This window comes from Salmo salar, chromosome ssa28, assembly GCF_905237065.1.
Source record: "Salmo salar chromosome ssa28, Ssal_v3.1, whole genome shotgun sequence".
Taxonomy (NCBI): Eukaryota; Metazoa; Chordata; class Actinopteri; order Salmoniformes; family Salmonidae; genus Salmo; species Salmo salar.
The window spans coordinates 30,504,633-30,527,422 of record NC_059469.1 but is presented as its reverse complement, the minus strand read 5'-3'; the positions used below and the strand labels follow the sequence as shown (position 1 = coordinate 30,527,422).

The window sequence follows — 22,790 nt, the reverse complement described above, 5'->3', positions numbered from 1 at the left end:
AATGGGCTCAGAACAATGACAATTTTTATATATATATATAAAAACAACAAAAAATATGTTTTTAGGAAATTATACCACCACCGAAAAGGTCACTTTGGAGACTGGAAGGACAAAGGGACATGTACCCTATCTGTGCACGTGTATGACGATCATCATGACATGGTGCTTAAAATTAAAGGATGTGGAATCAGCACTATTAAAACATGAGAACATGACTCTGAGCTCCACATTCCATTCCCATTAAAGATTTGTGTCAGAAAAGTACTCAACACTTTTAACACTTGCAATAAAAACTCACTGTCCTCTCTCTGTCTGTCTGGTTGGTGAGGAGAGTGAAGTCGTTTTCTTTCTTTCCTTTATCTCTCTCTCTCTCAGACCTGACATAACCCGAGCAGCAAGACTGTTTTTTAGTTTTTTTACATCCCTCTAGCCCCAGTATGTATTTGAGGCGCCATGCAGCTTAAATTAAGGAATCTGAAAATTAAGGTATTTAATGTATAATCCTTTTACAATGAGCCTTCCGACTGTCAGGGCATAGCGGCATGGGGTGCGTCCCAAATGATACCGTGTTCCCTATTTAGTGCACAATATAAGGAATACGGTACCATTTGAGACGCAAATATGGAGCTGGCGTCGAGCAGGGGAAGTAAGACCACACCACTGCTTCACTGCACTAGGTAATCCAGGTTACATCCCTACATTATAATAAACAAGCTGGTTGAAGTTATAAATTATACATTTATCCCATCACTATTATCAATATAACACATGCGCGTTGTTGTTGTAAATGTGGACGTTATTGGTGCTGTAGTTATATAGCCAATAAAAATGTCATGAACTTCTTGACCACATAAATAATTAAACACATTTATTGGCTGTCCTGTCTGTGTTATTCCAGTAAAGTTCTTAGGGCACTCATATTGCTATAGTATAATATATTATTGGTATAGTATAACCACATACTATGGCGTATGTTCTTCTACTTTAGTTTCACAGTCCTTGTTTGATTACTTTGGGTCGTGACTCCAAAAGGTTCACACATAAGCTTTGCTGCTGCTTCAGAAAACTGTTGAAATGAAAAAGAAGAAGAAGAACGTCTGGAGAAAGCAGGAAAACTTCAGTTGCACTTGTTAGAAACATTCAAAAGGTGTGTCTGAGCTTTGCACACCTTTCAAAGCAGGCGTACGCTAAGCACACGGGCATATAGAAAAACAAGTCCCTGGCCTGCAACTGGTGTCTCTACAGACAGCAAATTGAATGACTCTCGCTCCCCTTTCCTGAAACGACGTGTACAGTTAAATATACAGTATATTGAATTAGTAAAAGGCTCCGGTAGTAGCTTTCATCAAGAGGTAGTGTAATGAAATGAAGCAGTGTTGCCCAGACCAGGTCCTGCTCATGTTGTTATGAGCAGTGCTCCTGGCCTGCCTGTGCATTCACATTGGCTTGCTTCCATTCCTGGCTTTCTATTTCACACGAAGTACACAGTACCTGTATTTGAAGAGTGAATAAAATACATTCTGATTGAATGAAAGAATGGTGTGCTGTACTTAACTTAATGGTATGTGTGCAAAATATCCATTGGGTTATAAAGGCAGATTATAAAAGAGAAAAGTCCACATTCACTGAAGCTATAGTCTCTTCAATTTGTAGCAGCAGCAGAGGTCACGGGTTTGAAAAAGACTTGTGTCAGTGAGTGTGGGTTTTCCCCATTGGGCATTCTCATCACACAAGGGAAGTTTTCTGATAGAATTCACACTTATTGAAAGTCGTCTTTAGATAGTTCATTCATTTTGTAGCAGCAGCATCAGGTCACAAGCCGCAGGTTTGAAAAAGGACTACTGTCTTTCAGTGAGTGTAACTGTTTCATCTTTCTCAAAACTGTGTCCAGGTGTGATGAGAATACTCAATGGGATTGAGCTGTACAATACAACAACAAAAAACAAAGCATCCTACTCATGTCTAGGCTATTATAGTGCAGAATGCCTCTGTCTGCCAAAGTGTCTGGACCTTTCTGGCACATGAGGTGGTGACCTTGCCATATAACTGCAGGATTGTTGGTCCAAGGCCTTTGGAGATGAAGTTAGACTTGCCATCTGGGGTTTGAAGAGAGCAACCAGGAAAAGGGCTGAGGAGAATAGGGAAAGTGAATCACCAGTGTATCCACAGAGCATCTACTAAGTGGAATAAAGGAACAAGGGAAGAGGCCCAAGAGTGAAGAGGCCCAAGAGGGAAGAGGACCAAGAGGGAAGAGGACCAAGATGTGCCAATATCTGTAGCTACAGGACAGATGTTGAGAGCAGAAAGGTGCCATGTTAGACATGTATATGTGTGGTCACCAGCTGAATAATCAAACACAGTACACTAAAACTTTCCCTAAACTTTTCCCACAACCACAGTCTGCATGGACAGTAAGGCCCATTTCTGTTTATTTTTATTTTTATATAGTCCAAAAAAAGCTGGCCAAATGTACTGCAATTTGAGGACAAAGGAGATGTAAACCAAAAAAGTTCTAACAAAACAAAAAGTCCTTCCCAAGTGTCATCTGTGTGGTTTTATTTGAACTGTGGCTACATGAAACATAAAGAATAAATAGGTTGGCAGTTATTCTTATTTTACATGATTTACCCACCAACTGTCCCTTTATCCAATTTCACAAGCTCAATTTACATTTTGGATCATTTTGCCACATCAGAGGTCTATAAAACCATGTATTAATTTTATCTTCCCAAAGAATGGAAATAGCTGTAAAGTCCTTCAATAACAGTATTTTAATGGTTCGCAATGCGAAGTGCTCTTCTTCAATATAAATATAAAGATACATCACATTCAAGATATGTTCAACAAATACAGTAGATGCTGGTTATATTGTAATAATAATACTGACCTTTCTACAAAGTGTGTCATCATAAAATGAAATGGCGCCACATATACATAAAATATACATTCTTACACTTGGCAGTGCATATAAAAAACAATCATGTAACTATGATTTTTTATTTTTAGAAATAATAATAACACAAAAAATTCATTTAAGTTTATTTCAGTTCGAGCAGGAGCATTTGCACTCAGATATAATGGGGTACTGAACTGGTATCCAAGCGCATTTCAGACCTCCCTTTCTCTGCAGGCACCTCCATCTTAAGATCGTAAAATGGGCAGATTTGGCAGGTTTGCAAACCATCCCTTCAGGGACCGAACAAGAACGCTTATTGTAGCAGCTCCCCACCTTCACGTAGCGTGGCCAGAATCTGTTCCCGAGGTCGTTCCACGTATAAACAACTGGACAGAAGGTGTAAGACCACAGCCACAGTTGCAGCCTTCTTCTGAGTTTTTTACTGGGCTTGTGCTTCTTGCCTTGCTGGATCTCAAACTCCATGGCTTTGATCTCTTTGGGCATCGCGACGGATGGCTTCTGACGCATCTCCGAGTCGCTCAGGTCCTCGTTGCCCGAGTACTTGTCCTCTGGCGGTGTGATGGACATAAAGTGGGGGTCGAAGTGACTACCCAAGTTGGATCTTAGTTCGGTCTCGTTCAGGTCCCGTTCTTTCGGATCCAGGACAGGGTCTGGGTTCTCGTTGAGCTCCACTATGGGGAGAGTGTCGCTGGGGATGGGACGGAGGAGGTAGTAATGTTGGCACATGCCCTCCTCTATCCTAAACCCGAGGGACAGAACCAGCATGGACATGGCCAGGAAACAGTACGAGTTATCCATATCTCTATCTGGTAACAATAGTTCCAAGTGATATAGAGTACAAAATAAAAAGTATAATCCTTATACGGTAGAAACGATCATCCGTTTTCCCCCAGGGGGTCGGTGTGAGTGTGTGAGAGAGAGAGTGCATGTGGAGTCCCGTGGCACCCCGTAGTCCAGCGCCCGTCGTCACGCACGCGCTCCAACCGGTGATCTGTTTCTCAAACTCCGTGAAAAAAATCTGCCTCAGACAGTTTCGGCTGGCTGGTCACCATAGCAACCGGTGATTGCGGTCCGAGAGAGGAAAGTTGATGCTCTGAGCCAATGGAGAGTTTCGCTGCGTAACTTTAGAGTCCATGACACGCGTCTGAATGGATAGAGAACGTAGCCCTTCACTGTTTTAACAAGGCAACAAACAAAACAAAAAACAAAAAAATCGCACTTTCAAAGCACTTTCAAGGAAAACTTTATACCAGACCCAGCGGTGTCAGTAGCATGGAGCAGACCTGGCTACATTTCCACTGGGCTTTCCCGTGGGTCAAGTTCATCAGGTCCTGGTTTCTCTGGTTTCTCACTAGTCGTTGAGTTGGGTCCTGTTGGTTTCTGGGTGTCCGCATGTTGTCTAGGGCTAGGTGATGCACTGTCCGGTGCCGGACACTAAACTGAGCCCCGTCTGGCTCAGACGATATATCCAAGTGCTCGGTGATGTAACCCCCTTCCCCCCTTCCCCCCTCCCCACCACCAGGTAAACGCAGACATAAGAAAGCCTATAGCCCATATCTCTCCAAATGTATCGTTACAAACTTAATTAATGCATTTTCCTAATAAAAATAAATATCCCTGATGCACCCAAACCAGGCACATTAGATTCTAGTGCAATAACACATAATTGTCTTAGCTGTCTGATTCATCTCATACATTGAATACCAGCGGTGTCATAAATCAAGCAACAGTTCAAGTTCAACAGCTAAGGTGCCGAAAGCCGTCTCTTCTAGACAGACAAACTGCGAGAGTTCTTTTTTAATGATGGCTGGTGCCAGAGCGATGTTTATTTTATAGCTCTCTCTCTAGTTTGATGCTCTCAACGTGTGTTTAGACTCATCCAGGACCGGGTGAGAGTGAGCAAAGTGCTCATTTTCACTACCAATATTATTTATCCTTTTCATTTGACATGGAAGTCTTTATTGATTTTTTTTTCTTCATTTTTTTGGTCCGGGACACAAGGTGGACAAAGAGTTTAATTGACAAAAACATCCCTTAAGGAAAATGTGAAATCATGTGAAACCATGTGTTTTGGAACACTTCATGTTATGACATTTCACATGAGGTTTCATATGTGGATTTTCACATGAGATTTCACTGGTGATGCCCTGCAAACAAAATGTGTTGTATGCTTTTAACATAGTTCTCAACTTAAATATTTGATATACATTACTACATTGTGTATGTTTATATATAAAAATAATGTCCTTACCTGAGATTTTAACACAAAGCCTCTTGATTCACAGCATTCCAATCTTTCTGCTACACCACCATACCCATGTCGGTGACTGATTTCACCTGTATTTATACACATCAGACTGAGTACATCTCAGCTTTGTTTAAAAAAATACACTCAATAAAAACGAGTATATGTATCATAGAGATTCAGGAGTAACATTAAAACAGAATAATATTCCCCACCAACATTAGACAACTATACAGAAAACCCCCAAATTGCTGAAATAACTGAAATAGCAGTGCAGATGACGATATTTTGCTAAGTGCAGAGATGTGTTATAGGTAATTAATGTTTAGGGGAATACTACAGGCTTTGTGGTGCAGCGGAAAAATCAGCGTACTGGTGATGACCAGGTTGACTCATAACCTGTCAGTTTATGGTCCTGAAACATTGTATGGATGAAGTGGCGGATGTGTGGCGAGCGGCTTGAATAAAGAAATCCATAAAAAAATCCATAAATGTTTCATTCTTGTTAAATGTATATCTATAGGCTACGTTGAGGTTTTTCTTTAATTATTCAAGGTTATCTGGCATTAGTGCGTAAGCCTAAGCTTTAGGGCCTAACTGTACGCACGTCAAATCAGCTAGGTCACCCGTGATACAATTAAGTATTCGACATCTATCTGTCTGATGACGTCGACGTGGGAAGCGGCCACTAGGGGCAACAGTGAGTGCTGTTACCTTCAAGTAGGATTCATGTTTGGCGGATGGGCATATGTATCTGCCTCTGATTCCAAAGATTGCAAGTTTGAATCCAGCTATAGAAATTGAGTGATAGAGATGTGTAACTTAGCTGACAAATACATGGCGTAAAGGTTAATAATATTGGCTCCTGGCTGTCAGTCCGTCTGTCTGTCTGTGCGACAGCTGACGATGCGCAGGGGCGCAGATTTGAGAACGCTGGCGGGTCTGTCGTTACAACGTTTCTTTGATGCTGCTAGCTTGAGCTTCTGAGTGAAATAATTTTTTTTCAGCAAGCGATTGAGAATATTGCTAGTTGGACAATACAGTGAGGGAAAAAAGTATTTGATCCCCTGCTGATTTTGTACATTTGCCCACTGACAAAGAAATGATCAGTCTATAATTGTAATGGTAGGTTCATTTGAACAGTGAGAGACAGAATAACAACAAAAAAATCCAGAAAAACACATGTAAAAAATTTTATAAATTGATTTGCATTTCAATCAGAAAGATTTCTGGCTCCCAGGAGTCTTTTATACAGGTAACGAGCTGAGATTAGGAGCACACTCTTAAAGGGAGGGCTCCTAATCTCAGTTTGTTACCTGTATAAAAGACACCTGTCCACAGAAGCAATCAATCAATCAGATTCCAAACTCTCCACCATGGCCAAGACCAAAGAGCTCTCCAAGGATGTCAGGGACAAGATTGTAGACCTACACAAGGCTGGAATGGGCTACAAGACCATCGCCAAGCAGCTTGGTGAGAAGGTGACAACAGTTGGTGCGATTATTCACAAATGGAAGAAACACAAAATAACTGTCAATATCCCTCGACCTGGGGCTCCATGCAAGACCTCACCTCGTGGAGTTGCAATGATCATGAGAACGGTGAGGAATCAGCCCAGAACTACACGGGAGGATCTTGTCAATGATCTCAAGGCAGCTGGGACCATAGTCACCAAGAAAACAATTGGTAACACACTACGCCGTGAAGGAATGAAATCCTGCAGCGGCCGCAAGGTCCCCCTGCTCAAGAAAGCACATATACATGCCCGTCTGAAGTTTGCCAATGAACATCTGAATGATTCAGAGGACAACTGGGTGAAAGTGTTGTGGTCAGATGAGACCAAAATGGAGCTCTTTGGCATTAACTCAACTCGCCGTGTTTGGAGGAGGAGGAATGCTGGCTATGACCCCAAGAACACCATCCCCACCGTCAAACATGGAGGTGGAAACATTATGCTTTGGGGGTGTTTTTCTGCTAAGGGGACAGGACAACTTCACCGCATCAAAAAGACGATGGACGGGGCCATGTACCGTCAAATCTTGGGTGAGAACCTCCTTCCCTCAGCCAGGGCATTGAAAATGGGTCGTGGATGGGTATTCCAGCTTTACAATGACCCAAAACACACGGCCAAGGCAACAAAGGAGTGGCTCATGAAGAAGCACATTAAGGTCCTGGAGTGGCCTAGCCAGTCTCCAGACCTTAATCCCATAGAAAATCTGTGGAGGGAGCTGAAGGTTCGAGTTGCCAAACGTCAGCCTCGAAACCTTAATGACTTGGAGAAGATTTGCAAAAAGGAGTGGGACAAAATCCCTCCTGAGATGTGTGCAAACCTGGTGGTCAACTACAAGAAACATCTGACCTCTGTGATTGCCAACAACGATTTTGCCACCAAGTACTAAGTCATGTTTTGCAGAGGGGTCAAATACTTATTTCTCTCATTAAAATGCAAATCAATTTATAACATTTTTGACATGCGTTTTTCTGGATTTTTTATTGTTATTCTGTCTCTCACTGTTCGAATGAACCTACCATTACAATTATAGACTGATCATTTCTTTGTCAGTGGGCAAATGTACAAAATCAGCAGGGGATCAAATACTTTTTTCCCTCACTGTATTTCAGACTCCTCAGCACGGCCAGTGCTAGCATGCTGGACACTATAGATAATAATCAAGAAAGCCAGCTCTGCTACTACTGGTAAGTGAAGCAAGCTAGCTAGCTAATTTAGCTCGCTAGCAAACAGATAGATCCACAAACGCATTGCTTGCAAATGTGCATAGCCTACTGGTGGTTGATTAGCCTACAGCCAAATAAATGTTCATGCACTTACTTGCAAACTCTGCTGGAGTTGCTAGCTAGCTAATTGTTTTCTTCCTGGATGTTGAGTTTACTATTGCAACCTTTTTGATGGCAAATGTATTTTATAATTTAACCCTATAGAAGCTGAGGGTCGACTTTTCCAGGCAAGCGTTTGCACAGCAAGAGATCAAGCAGATAAGACCCTACTGTTGCACCTGTTGGTAAAGTAAGGGTATAGCTTTAAAACATTTAAGTGCATTATGGGTAACGTAGTAAGTTAACTTTCGTTTTTGATGCAATTGTTGTGGTGGTGGAGATGTAGCCAAACTGTGTGGCACGCTCTTTTTGCTCATGTTGTACAAGTTTAATAAATGTCAACTACTTCAGTGGAATTCCAGACTAACTCGTCATTAGCAGCGGATAAGATCCACAAAGGTGTGAATTACCTCAGAGCATCTGTAAATTGCTCTGGCCCTTGAGCTAGCAAGTGAAGGCCTCCCCTATGCCATCCTGACTACGGTCTGGAGGCGAGGCAGGAAAGTTAACAACACCGCAGTAGGCGGAGTGTATTGTTGAACTTGTCTATGTAATTTACAATAACATTTTACTGCTGTAATGTTCAACGCTGACACCACTTGTAAATTGTAATTGTTATAATGCATTAGAGTAGCCGACATGCTTGTTGTAGGCTACAAGCAAACGAGAACACCAGCTGTCTGATACTGACTGATTGAAGTGTGGCTGGCCCAGCAGCCGCTTGAGAACTCTCATATAGAGCACCTTATGACGTTTTGCCTCTCCAATAGAGCACATTATGACGTCTTGCCTGGGTTTGTTAACGTGATATCTGTGGATTATTTTGTATCCCTTACAGTTTGATATTTCATAATCACAATCACAATAATCACCAGTTTTTTTTCAGTTATTGCATTTTATCCCCGGTACCCAGTGGTGATTTTAGCATGTACATCTTGGTGGAGTAAACAGTTCATTCAGCCTCATTTACTGCCTTTAAAAAAAAACATGGCTGACTTGCTTAAACAAATGTGGTTTCTACTGACAATTGAGATGTACAAACTATGGCATAAGGGGACGACGAGCGCAGATAAGAGGCAATCAGTAATTTCAATTAAGACATTAATGAGAGAGCTAGGACTGACATAGTCATAAATATTTGTTCAGCACTTTTGAAATGTACAGCAACATAATTCAGAATATGGGCCGTTCTTACAGTTTTCTTCCTGTACACCAAGTCAGAACCATAAGATAAATAAAGGGGGCATATAAGCAGACAACGAAAGCTCTTACAATATTTGATGATGACATTTCTCTAAAACTACATGTGCACCACCAAGTCAGAACAGTAGTCTACGTTGTGAGGGAGGAAAGGGACCAAATTATTAGGGTGAGGCACATGGGCTACTACACAACATACACTTAGTATTACTTTCTTAGTTACAGTATATATATCTCCCTGTCATCAAAGTCTGCCATTCTCTGGATGTATGGTGCTTTCAAGACAACTGGGAACTCTGGAAAAAAACAAGGTTGAATCATTACGTCAGTGATCTTCAGGTCGGAGCTCTAGAAAGAGGTCAGAGTTCCCGACTTGGAATTCCGAGTTGGATGACCATTCAAAATGTATTTTCCCAGTCGGAGCTCGTTTGTCTCAGAGTTCGCAATTGTCTTAAACTCACTGAAGTCTGTTGCATGTGAATGTTTGTCCTTTTAAGCTTGGAAAAGAGACCCTTAAACCCAGACTGGGACTACACACCCACTCCACAGAATAGCAGGCTAGTGATTGCTTTTGCAATGCTTGCAGTTAGCCACTGATTCCTTCTCATTGTTGAATTTGCAATTTGCAACTTGTTGTGTAATGTTTCTGTCCAATGGCCAATGAGCACCAAAACGTTTTATCTATAATTTCTCTTCATAATGACAAGGATTGAAAAGGATTTGCCAGAAGATTATCAACTTGATTCATGAGGATTACTGCTTATTTAGCTGGCTAGCTAAGATTTTGAAAGTATGAGTCCAATCAAAGCTACAGTAGATATAACGTGATTTGACGTCATTTTATCTGTGGCCAATGACCTTGAGCCTTCTTGTATGAGCACTTCTAATGTAACTCTATGACAGTACCCAAGGGACTTACATTTTTAGATCTCCCCGTAGATTTTGCGGTGACGTAGTGTCCCAATGAGCGGCAGAACACTGAGCCAATCACGGTGCAACTAGAGAACATTACCAACCCCTACACTCCGTATTTTCCCCTGGCTGCCCCACCACCACAGAAAGCACTGAGCTAGGCTGAAACACCTACATTTTGGAGCTGCCTTACTCAACAAAGCAAAAAAGCGACCATATTTGTATGCGGCTTCATTAACTCAATATTTTAATTTTTTTACATTGTTCGCAAACTGATATGTGACACGTATTAATGCCAAAATAACATGCAAAACAGGCACCAAAATTATTATTATTATTCATAATTGTTTTAGATATATACATGGGGCTCTGCCCCACCTGGCCTGAATGACGGGTCGCCACTTCCAGTACCTAAACGTTTTTGCTCCGCGAAGAACCAAAGATGACAGAGAACTTTACCGATGTCAACTAGATTGAAGCATTAATTCTATCGATTTATTACAATAGTCTGGGCAACATATAATGACAGAAGAGAAGCTGCATGTATCTAATTATATAAAAGTTAAACAAATGGCTTACCTAAATGTCAGATATTAAAAGCAGAAATATATCTATATCAGACAACAAGAAAATCCTGCACCCCATGTGAAAGAAATTGTTCTGCAGTCTCTGACTGTAACCTACAAGGCATTTTCTATATTTGCGGGTTAGCGTCAGTGCAGGCCTCAGATTTTCACTTTATCACATATAGGCCTAGTTGGGTGGTTATGGATGGGTTATTAGCGATTGGAGCTGAACAAACAGCTGCCAGCGCACCACCACAGCATACCTCAGATCCAGAGGTGGTGAGTTCAAATCCCAGGAGGTTTTACTGAACCGTGATAGCACAAGGAATTGCACATTTGAAAATGTGAATCACATGTGAAGTGTTTCAAAAACAGTTTTCACATGATTTCACATGTTTATTTAGTGATACATTTTACAGTCATTATATGGCAAATACCGTACAAGTGTTATGCTATATATTGACTGTCAATCGCAATGGACTTTTTGGCCCGTCCTGCAAATTAACTTGGCATGCTTCACTTGCAATTGCATTTAAAACTACTGTGCATTCGGAAAGTATTCAGACCACTTCACTTTTTCCACATTTTGTTACGTTGCAGCCTTATTCTAAAATACAAAATGAAATAAAGTGAAGGGGTCTCATCAATTTACACACAATACGCCATAATGACAAAGCGAAAACAGTTTTTTAGATATTTGTTCAACTTGATTGGAGTCCACCTGTGGTAAATTCAATTGATTGGACATCATTTGGAAAGGAACACTGCTGTCTTTATAAGGTCCCACAGTTGACAGGGCATGTCAGAGCAAAAACCAAGCTATGACGTCGAAGGAATTGTCCATAAAGCTCCGAGACAGGATTGCGTCGAGGCACAGATCTGGGGAAGGGTACCAAAAAATGTCTGCAGCAATGAAGGTTCCCAAGAACACAGTGGCCTCCATCATTCTCAAATGGAAGATGTTTGGAACCACCAATACTCTTCCTAGAGCTGTCTGTCCGGCCAATCTGAGCAATCGGGGGAGAAGGGCCTTGGTCAGGGAGCTGACCAAGAACCCGATGGTCATTCTGACAGAGCTCCAGAGTTCCTCTGTGGAGATGGGAGAACCTTCCAGAAGGACAACCATCTCTGCAGCACTCCACCAATCAGGCCTTTATGGTAGAGTGGCCAGACGGAAGCCACTCCTCAGTAAAAGGCACATGACAGCCTGCTTGGAATTTGCCAAAAGGCACCTAAAGGACTCTAAGACCATGAGAAACAAGATTCTCTGGTCTGATGAAACCAATATTGAACTCTATGGCCTGAATGGCAAGTGTCACATCTGGAGGAAATCTGACACCGCTCATCACCTGTCCAATAGCATCCCTACGGTGAAGCATGGTGTTGGCAGTATCATGCTGTGGGGATGTTTTTTAACGACAGCGACTAGGAGACTAGTCAGGATCGAGGTAAAGATGAACGGAGACAAGTATAGAGAGATCCTTGATGAAAACCTGCTCCAGAGCACTCAGGACTTCAGACTGGGGTGAAGGTTCACCTTCCAGCAGGACAACGACCATAAGCACACAGCCATGACAACGCAGGAATGGCTTCGGGACAAGTCTCTGAATGTTCTTGAGTGGCCCAGCCAGAGCCTGGACTTGAACCCGATCAAACATCTCTGGAGAGACCTGAAAATCCCTGTGCAGCGACGCTCCCCATTCAACCTGACAGAGCTTAAAAGGATCTGCAGAGAAGAATGGGCTCAGTTGGTAGAGCATGGTGTTTGCAATGCCAGCATGGTGTGTGCAACGCCAGGGTTGTGGGTTCGATTCCCACGGGGGGCCAGTACAAAAAAAATAAAAAGGAAATGTATGCATTCACTACTGTAAGTCGCTCTGGATAAGAGCGTCTGCAAAATGACTAATATGTAATATATGTAAATGGGTTTGCCAAGCTTGTAGCGTCATACCCAACAAGACTCAAGGCTGTAATCGCTGCCAAAGGTGCTTCAACAAAGTACTGAGTAAAGGGTCTGAATACTTACGTAAATGTGATATTTCAGTTTAAGTTTTAATACATTTGCTAAAATGTCTAAAAACCTGTTTTAGCTTTGTCATTATGGGGTATTGCGTGTAGCTCGATGAAAGGGAAAAATACGATTTAATCCATTTTAGAATAAGGCTGTAACGTAACAAAATGTGGAAAAAGTAAAGGGCTCTGAATACTTTCCGAATGCACTGTATATGCTAATTTAAGAAGGCACAAACTGTAATTTATAAGTAAATTACCAGTTACTGAGTAGTGGTGGAAATAATGGAAACAACTTTTAATGTATTTCTACAGCTGAGCTGTATTTTGTCAGTAAATATACAACAATGAACAGTGTTCAGGAAGTACACAGAAATTCCCGTAAAATTAGGAATTGTAATATGATTAACCAACTGAATTGACCTCAACATCATTTAGCACACTAGGGACACAACCACACCTGAACTCACAGACTCTTTGGTGACAGTCACCTGAATGTCCTGCTATACCAGCAGGTCTGTGGGTATGACAGAGATCTGCCACAGATTTAATGGCAACAATACATTTCTGCACTTTGCTTAAAGTTGCCCTGAATCAAAACAATAATTGTGAGATTATCCGACAACACCAACTTTAAAAGTAACAGTGCCTGACATGGTCACGAACCCTTCCTATTGGCGTTAGAAGTTCAGAACGAGAAAGTGTAGGCTATATGGAAATAATGACACTCGAATTGAAAATCATTAAAGAAAAGAATGAGGATTTCTATCACTCTTATCGAGGTGTGGATTACATATCACATTCCAGTGTTCCAATTTATAAACGAGGCTGCGTGGGTTTCTCTTAACTCCGTGCGCCCAAAGGCAATTTCAGCTTCAGGTATAATGCCGGAGACACTTGTGGATTTGACAGCTCTAACGCAGTTCCACCTCCGACACTGCCAAAACAACTGCTATGCGGGTGTCCGCTAGAATGAATCTGATAAAATCTTGCCTTAAGCATGCATAAAGTGCCTTCAGAAATGCCCTTTGACTTAATCCACATTTTGTTGTGTTACAGCCTGAATTCAAAATTGATTAAAACATTTTTTTACCATCTACACACAACACCCCACAATGGCAAAGTGAAAACCATGTTTTTAGACATTTGAGCAAATGTATTGAAAATGAAATACAGAAATATCTAATTTCCATAAGTCTTCACACCCCTGAGTCAATACTTGTTAGAATCACCTTTGGCAGTGATTACAGCTGTGAGTCTTTCTGGGTAAGTCTCTAAGGGCTTTGCACACCTGCACAGATTGTACAATATTTTCACATAATTCTTTTTAAAATTCTTCAAGCATGTCAAGTTTGTTGTTGGTCATTGTTAGACAGCCATTTTCAAATCTTGCCATAGATATTCAAGCCAATTTAAGTCAACTACAATGTTGTTGATGCATCCTCAGTTTTCTCCTATCACTGCCATTCATCTCTGTAATTGTTTTAAATTCACAATTGGCCTCATGGTGAAATACCTGAGTGTTTTCCTTCCTCTCCGGCAACTGAGTTAGGAAAGACCCCTGTATCTTTGTAGTGACTGGGTGTATTGATACACCATCCAAAGTGTAATTAATAACTAATTAATAATGCTCAAAGGGATATTCAATGTCTGATTTTTATTTTACCCATCAACCAATAGGTGCCATTCTTTGCGAGTCATTGGAAAACCTTGCTGGTCTTTGTGGTTGAATCTGTGTTTGAAATTCACTGCTCGACTGAGGGACCTTACAATTATCTGTATGTGTGGGGTGCAGACATGAGGTAATCATAAAAAAATAATGTTAAGCACTATTACTGCACACAGAGTTAGTCAATGCACCATATTATGTGACTTACAAAGCACATTTTACTCTTGGACTTATTTATGCTTGTCATAACAAACGGGTTGAATACTTATTGGCTCAAGACATTTCAGCTTTTCATTTTTAATGAATTTGTAAACATTTAGAAAATCAGAATTCCACTTTGACATTATGGGTTATTGTGTGTAGGACAGTGACACAAAAATCAAAATTGAATCAATGTTAAATTCAAGTTGTAACACAGCAAAGTGTGGTGGGATCAACGTTAAATTCAGGCTGTAACACAGCCTGAATAATAATAGGGCTTCCCTGTGGCTCAGTTGGTAGAGCATGGTGTTTGCAACGCCAGGGTTGTGGATTTGATTCCCACGGGGGGCCAGTACAAAAAAAAAATGCATGAAATGAAATGTATGCACTCACTACTGTAAGTCGCTCTGGAGAAGAGCGTCTGCTAAATGACTAAAATGTAATAATTCATATTTACAATGAGAGCCAAGGAACAGTGGGTTAACTGCTTTGTTCAGGGGCAGAACAACAGATTTTTACCTTGTCAGCTCAGGGATTCAATCTAGCAACCTTCCGGTTACTAGTCCAACGCTCTAACCACTAGGGTACTTGCTGCCCCCAGTTATTGTACAGTATTGTTCCCTGGTGTCCAAAAAGGTCAAATGTACCTTCAGAGGTACACATAGGAAGTTAAATGGTACTGGTTTGTACTTTTTAAGGTACGTGTGCGGATAATCTAGTATAATGGTACATTTTTCTACCCAATATATTAAATACACTGCTCAAAAAAATAAAGGGAACACTAAAATAACACATCCTAGATCTGAATGAATGAAATAATCTTATTAAATACTTTTTTCTTTACATAGTTGAATGTGCTGACAACAAAATCACAGAAAAATAATCAATGGAAATCTAATTTATCAACCCATGAGGAGGTCTGGATTTGGAGTCACACTCAAAATTAAAGTGGAACACCACACTACAGGCTGATCCAACTTTGATGTAATGTCCTTAAAACAAGTCAAAATGAGGCTCAGTAGTGTGTGTGGCCTCCACGTGCCTGTATGACCTCCCTACAACGCCTGGGCATGCTCCTGATGAGGTGGCGGATGGTCTCCTGAGGGATCTCCTCCCAGACCTGGACTAAAGCAGCCAACCGCACCAGCATATGGTCTCACAAGGGGTCTGAGGATCTCATCTCGGTACCTAATGGCAGTCAGGCTACCTCTGGCGAGCACATGGAGGGCTGTGCGGCCCCCCCAAAGAAATGCCACCCCACACCATGACTGACCCACCGCCAAACCGGTCATGCTGGAGGATGTTGCAGGCAGCAGAACGTTCTCCACGGCATCTCTAGACTCTGTCACGTCTGTCACATGTGCTCAGTGTGAACCTGCTTTCATCTGTGAAGAGCACAGGGCGCCAGTGGCGAATTTGCCAATCTTGGTGTTCTCTGGCAAATGCCAAACGTCCTGCACGGTGTTGGGCTGTAAGCACAACCCCCACCTGTGGACGTCGGGCCCTCATACCACCCTCATGGAGTCTGTTTCTGACCGTTTGAGCAGACACATGCACATTTGTGGCCTGCTGGAGGTCATTTTGCAGGGCTCTGGCAGTGCTCCTCCTGCTCCTCCTTGCACAAAGGCGGAGGTAGCGGTCCTGCTGCTGGGTTGTTGCCCTCCTACGGCCTCCTCCACGTCTCCTGATGTACTGGCCTGTCTCCTGGTAGCGCCTCCATGCTCTGGACACTACGCTGACAGACACAGCAAACCTTCTTGCCACAGCTCGCATTGATGTGCCATCCTGGATTAGCTGCACTACCTGAGCCACTTGTGTGGGGTGGAGACTCCGTCTCATGCTACCACTAGAGTGAAAGCACCGCCAGCATTCAAAAGTGACCAGAACATCAGCCAGGAAGCATAGGAACTGAGAAGTGGTCTGTGGTCACCACCTGCAGAACCACTTCTTTATTGGGGGTGTCTTGCTAATTGCCTATAATTTCCACATGTTGTCTATTCCATTTGCACAACTGCATGTGAAATGTATTGTCAATCAGTGTTGCTTCCTAAGTGGACAGTATGATTTCAAAGAAGTGTGATTGACTTGGAGTTACATTGTGTTGTTTAAGTGTTCCCTTTATTTTTTTGAGCAGTGTATAAAGCTGCATTCGTAATCATGTGGGAGGTGGGAATTTAACAGTTCTGACGTCGTAAATACCAGTTGGATGCATTCGCGTGTTTTGAAATCATTGGCTAACGGCCATCAAGCCATGTCAACCATAAACTAAAAGTATAGATATCACGCTTCTAAAGAAATTATAGAGTTAAAAAAAACATATTAATAGATATGCTTATTATAAAAGTTTTTATAAAAGTTGTTACATTTAACTGACTAATGTTATCAAGCTAATTTTCTTAGTAGGGGACATCAGAGGTCAGTATGTCAGAGAAGTCAGAGCTCAGTGATGATAGACGCGTTTCCCACTAGTAATTACCAGTTGGAGGACCATTCAAGGTTATCTCTCCCTGTCGTATGTGGTAAATTCCCACTTCCCAACAAATGCAGCATTAGGTACAATCATTACTGCACTTTAAAATGTACAACCAGATCTGTGAGCGTGAAAGAGATATGGCCACAGAGTTATTGGCAAGAATGCAGTTCTGGACATGGCTAAAAGCAGCCAAAAATCACCAAGTTGTTGTAAATATTTACTTTATTTTTACTGCAACTTTAATCAAAGTGCAGAAATGGATTCTTGCCAATCTCCATTTCGTCTAAAGAAGCCACCCCCAGGTGGTAAGGGTGGGTAACAACACATCCGCCAAGCTGATCCTCAACACGGGGGCCCCTCAGGGGTGCGTGCTCAGTCCTCTCCTGTACTCCCCGTTCACTCATGACTGTATGGCCAGGCACGACTCCAACACCATCATCAAGTTTACCGATGAGACAACAGTGGTAGGCCTGATCACCAACAACGATGAGATGCCTATAGGGAGGAGGTCAGAGACCTGGCCGTGTGGTGGCAGAACAACAATTTCTACCTCAACGTGATCAAGAAAAAGGAGATGATTGTGGACTACAGGAAAAGGAGGACCGAGCACACCCCCATTCTCATCAATGGGTCAGCAGTGGAGCAGGTTGAGGACTTCAAGTTCCTTGGTGTCCACATCACCAACAAACTATTATGGTCCAAACACACCAAGACAGAGGGCACGACAAAGCCAATTCCCCCTCAGGAGACTTAAAAGATTTGGCACAATCCTCAAAAGGTTCTACAACTGCACCATTGAGAGCATCCTGACTGGATGCATCACTGCCTGATGTGGCAACTGCTCGGCCTCAGACCGCAAGGCACTACAGAGGGTAGTGCACTGGGGCCAAGCTTCCTGCCATCCAGGACCTCTATACCAGGCGGTGTCAGAGAAAGGCCCTAAAAATTGTCAAAGACGCCAGCCATCCTAGTCATAGACTGTTCTCTCTGCTACCGCACGGCAAGCGGTACCTGAGCGCCAAGTCTAGGTCCAAAAGGTTTCTTAACAGCTTCTACCCCCAAGCCATAAGACTCCTGAACAGCTAATCAAAGGGCTACCCAGACCCCTCTTTTACGCTGCTGCTACTCTCTGTTTATTATCTATGCATAGTCACTTTAATTCTACCTACATGTACATATTACCTCAATTACCTCAACTAACCGGTGCCCCTGCACATTGACTCTGTACTGGTACCCCCTGTAACCTCGCTGTTGTTCTTTTACTGCTGCTCTTTAATAATTTGTTACATTATTTCTTTTTACCTTCTTAAAGCATTGTTGGTTAAGGGCTTGTAAAGTAAGCATTTCACCGTAAGGTCACCTGTTGTATTTGGCACATGTGACAAATAAAATTGGATTTGATTTGATATCCGGTGATGCAGCAGGAACTTTAGGTAGCTAGCGACCAAGAAGTTGTGAGGTTGAGTCTAAATGTAATCAAATTCATGGGCACCATGTGTTTGATGTATTTGATACCCTTCCACTTACCTGTTCCAGCCATTAACACGAGCTGTCCTCCCCAATTAAGGTGCCACCAACCTCCAGTTGTGTAGTTTTGTGTTATGTTGGCATTTTTCATCCCCATGTTGTCACATTTATTTCACATTCATTTCACATGGGATCATGTTATATGTTTTATGTTACGTTATTACATGTGTAGTTTTATGTTATCACATGTTGCTTGACATGTGGTAACTTCAAATTAAATCACGAGAAATAAATGCGTTTTTTCATGAGTCAAAAAGGTGAAAAAATATAACAGGCTGACATTGTAAAAACCTATCTTTTATAGGCGCAGTTAATTCCGGGTGTAATAGTTTAACGGCAGAAGCAAAGAAAAAACCGAGGTAAAGACAGTTTCAGGTTGGATATTCGACGGATATTCGCCTGTAGTTTTCCTTCCATCCACCAACAGTGGTTAAGAACCGTCAACATAATGACAAATGACATTTTTCAAATTTCAATAGCTCTTTAACCATTACTCATAACACTTTCAAAACTGGTTGTAGCTAACCTTATGGCATAGACACACATTGCACACCCTTCAGTTTGTCCATTTCTATCTCACATGGTTTTGCATGAATTTTTTTAAATGTAGAATTTCAATAGCTCCTTGGTCATGTGACCTAGTGACTTCAAACAAGGTTCAGAATGTCCAATGACTACCCTTCTATATTGCACACCCTTTAGTTTGTGTTCTTTACTCTGTTGAACTCTTTTGTCTTTATTCCTAGTTACAGCACATGGAACCACCGTTGACATGCAAAACATTCAATCAAAACAAAACAAAGCGCAACACGTTACAAATAATATCAAATATCAATGCAGTATGACGAATGACGAATTAGCCATCCATTGTGTTATATCATAAATTGTCTTACATGCCGTCACTGTTGTCAAAAGCTTATAAACATGTTAAATAAAGTTACTAACCCAGTCAGTCTTTGGGCCACATCCAGGTTCTTTATCAGTGGCACACATGAAGCAGTTGTTGGCTTTGTTGAACTCTGAAATCATAGGCATGAACTGAACATATGGCTGTCCCACACAAATACATAAAAATAAAGAATTTACATTTACTTTGAATTAAATGTCATTAGATACCAGACATTTTTTGTATATCCTCAGCCATTTCTGTTCGTAGTTGCTCCATGTGTTTTTGAAAGTTCCATATCAATTTGGGAGGGGACGTTGGGGAAGTTCTGTGCAACTTCCTTGGCCATCTACACCAAAAAATAAAATAGATTTTTTTTACCTAATTGTCACATAACAGCTAACCATTCATTATTGAAAATATAACTATCAAACCTGCATTACAAAAACCCCACAGCTGAAGGTGTTCTGCTGCATGGTGTGAGTTATTTCCCCTCCTTTCCACTTTATGTCCGTCCAGTCGTCTTTTCCATGGCAGGATCTTCTCATTTTGAAGTATTCTCTTTTTTATGTAAACATAATGGAATTCTGATTAGTTATAGGCAAATTAATACACAAGCCAAATTTGTATGCTGTTTTCCTTATCACTATAATATAGTAGTAATTTATTAGTAGAGGTAATTTCCTTTATGCCCCATTCTACACACAGCCTAAATTATATGCACTGAACCATTTACAGGACAATAATAAAAGTAGCATATAGGATCCAACCCTATCACAGAGTGAATAAATGTAGAGCTTTTGTAGACTTTAAGAAAAAAATATTAAGTGACAGTTTCATCAGTACGTGCTTAAAGAAAGTCATATCACAAAGATCACAGATGACAGTGCCCACCAAATCTATGACAATAGAGAATGAATTGTAAGCACCAAAGTGTGTTTGTCAAAATAATATCTGAAAATGTCAGTTGTTGAACATAATACTTCTATTTGCAATAGCAATTTATGATATATGCAGTTCAGGAATATTCCATGTACCAACACTACATGTAGAACGGACATAAGACATTCCCACATACAGTAATTTTGTATTTATTTATTTCACCTTTATTCAACCAGGTAGGCCAGCTGAAAACATGTTCTCATTTACAACTGCGACCTGGCCAAGATAAAGCAAAGCAGTGTGATACAAACAACAACACAGAGTTACACATGGAATAAACAAACGTACAGTCAATAATACAGTAGAACAAAAGAAAACAAAAAGTCTATATACAGTGTGTGCAAATGAAGTAAGATTAGGGAGGTAAGGCAGTAAGTAGGCCATAGTGGCAAAATAATTACAATTTCGCAAATAAACACTGGAGTGAGATGTGCAGAAGATGAATGTGCAAGTAGAGATACTCTGGTGCAAAGGAGCAAAAAAAATATATAAATAAAATAAATAACAATATGGGGATGTGGCAGTTGGATGGGCTATTTACAGATGGGCTACGTACAGGTGCAATGATCTGTAAGCTGCTCTGATAGCTGATGCTTAAAGATAGTGAGGGAGATATGAGTTTCCAGCTTCAGTGATTTTTGCAATTAGTTTCAGTCATTGGCAGCAGAGAACTGGAAGGAAAGGCGGCCAAAGGAGGAATTGGCTTTGGGGGTGACCAGTGACATATACCTGCTGGAGCGTGTGCTACGGGTGGGTGCTGCTATGGTGACCAGTGAGCTGAGATAAGGTGGGGCTTTACCTAGCAAGGACTTATAGATGACCTGGAGCCAGTCGGTTTGGCGACGAATATGAAGCGAGGGCCAGCCAACGAGAGCATACAGGTCGCAGTGGTGGGTAGTATATGGGGCTTTGGTGACGAAACGGATGGCACTGTGATAGACTGCATCCAATTTGCTGAGTAGAGTGTTGGAGGCTATTTTGTAAATGACATCGCAGAAGTCAAGGATCGATAGGATAGTCAGTTTTACGAGGGTATGTTTGGCAGCGTGAGTGAAGGATGCTTTGTTGCAAAATAGGAAGCCGATTCTAGATTTAATTTTGGATTGGAGATGCTTAATGTGAGTCTGGAAGGAGAGTTTACAGTCTAACCAGACCCCTAGGTATTTGTAGTTGTCCACATATTCTAAGTCAGAACCATCCAGAGTAGTGATGCTAGGCGGGTGGGCAGATGCGGGCAGCGATCGGTTGAAGAGCATGCATTTAGTTTTACTTGCATTTAAGAGCGGTTGGAGGCCACGGAAGGAGAGTTGTATGGCACTGAAGCTCGTCTGGAGGTTAGTTAACACAGTGTCCAAAGAAGGGCCAGAAGTATACAGAATGGTGTCGTCTGCGTAGAGGTGGATCAGAGAATCACCAGCCGCAAGAGCGACATCATTGATGTATACAGAGAAAAGAGTCGGCCCGAGAATTAAACCCTGTGGCACCCCCATAGAGACTGGCAGAGGTCCGGACAACAGGCCCTCCCATTTGACACACTGAACTCTATAAGAGAAGTAGTTGGTGAACCAGGCGAGGCAGTCATTTGAGAAACCAAGGCTGGTGAGTATGCCGATAAGAATGCGGTGATTGACAGACTCGAAAGCCTTGGCCAAGTCGATGGATATGGCTGCACAGTATTGACCTTTGTCAATGGCGGTTATGATATCGTCTAGGACCTTGAGCGTGGCTGAGGTGCACCAATGACCAGCTCGGAAACCAGATTGCATAGCGGAGAAGGTACGGTGGGAATCAAAATGGTCGGTGATCTGTTTGTTAACTTGGCTTTCGAAGACCTTAGAAAGATAGGGCAGGATAGATATAGGCCTGTAACAGTTTGGGTCTAGAGTGTCTCCCCCTTTGAATAGGGGGATGACTGCGGCAGATTTCCAATCTTTGGGGATCTCAGACGATACGAAAGAGAGGTTGAACAGGCTAGTAATAGGGGATGAAACAATTGCGGTGGATAATTTTAGAAAGAGAGGGTCCAGATTGTCTAGCCCAGCTGATTTGTAGGGTCCAGATTTTGCAGCTCTTTCAGAGCATCAGCTATCTGGATTTGGGTGAAGGAGAAATGGGGGAGGTTTCGGAAAGTTGTTGTGGGGGGTGCAGAGCTGTTGACCAGGTTAGGGGTAGCCAGGTGGAAAGCAAGGCCAGCCTTATTGAAATTCTCGATAATCGTAGATTTATCGGTGGTGACAGTATTTCCTAGCCTCAGTGCAGTGGGCAGCTGGGAGGAGGTGCTCTTATTCTCCATGGACTTTACAGTGTCCCAGAACTTTTTGGAGTTTGTGCTACAGGATGCACATTTCTGTTTGAAAAAGCTAGCCTTTGCTTCCCTAACTGCCTGTGTATATTGGTTCCTAACTTC

The 22,790-nt window shown here is 41.9% G+C and overlaps 1 protein-coding gene across 1 annotated transcript; it reads right to left on the bottom strand.

Moving 5' to 3' along the window:
* Nucleotides 1-2,749: 2,749 nt before the first annotated feature.
* On the bottom strand, nt 2,750-3,905 carry nogg3 (Noggin-3). Its single transcript, NM_001141555.1, is given in 1 exon segment — nt 2,750-3,905. A coding segment is annotated over 1 exon segment (672 nt). The 5' UTR covers nt 3,716-3,905; the 3' UTR covers nt 2,750-3,043.
* Nucleotides 3,906-22,790: the final 18,885 nt, after the last annotated feature.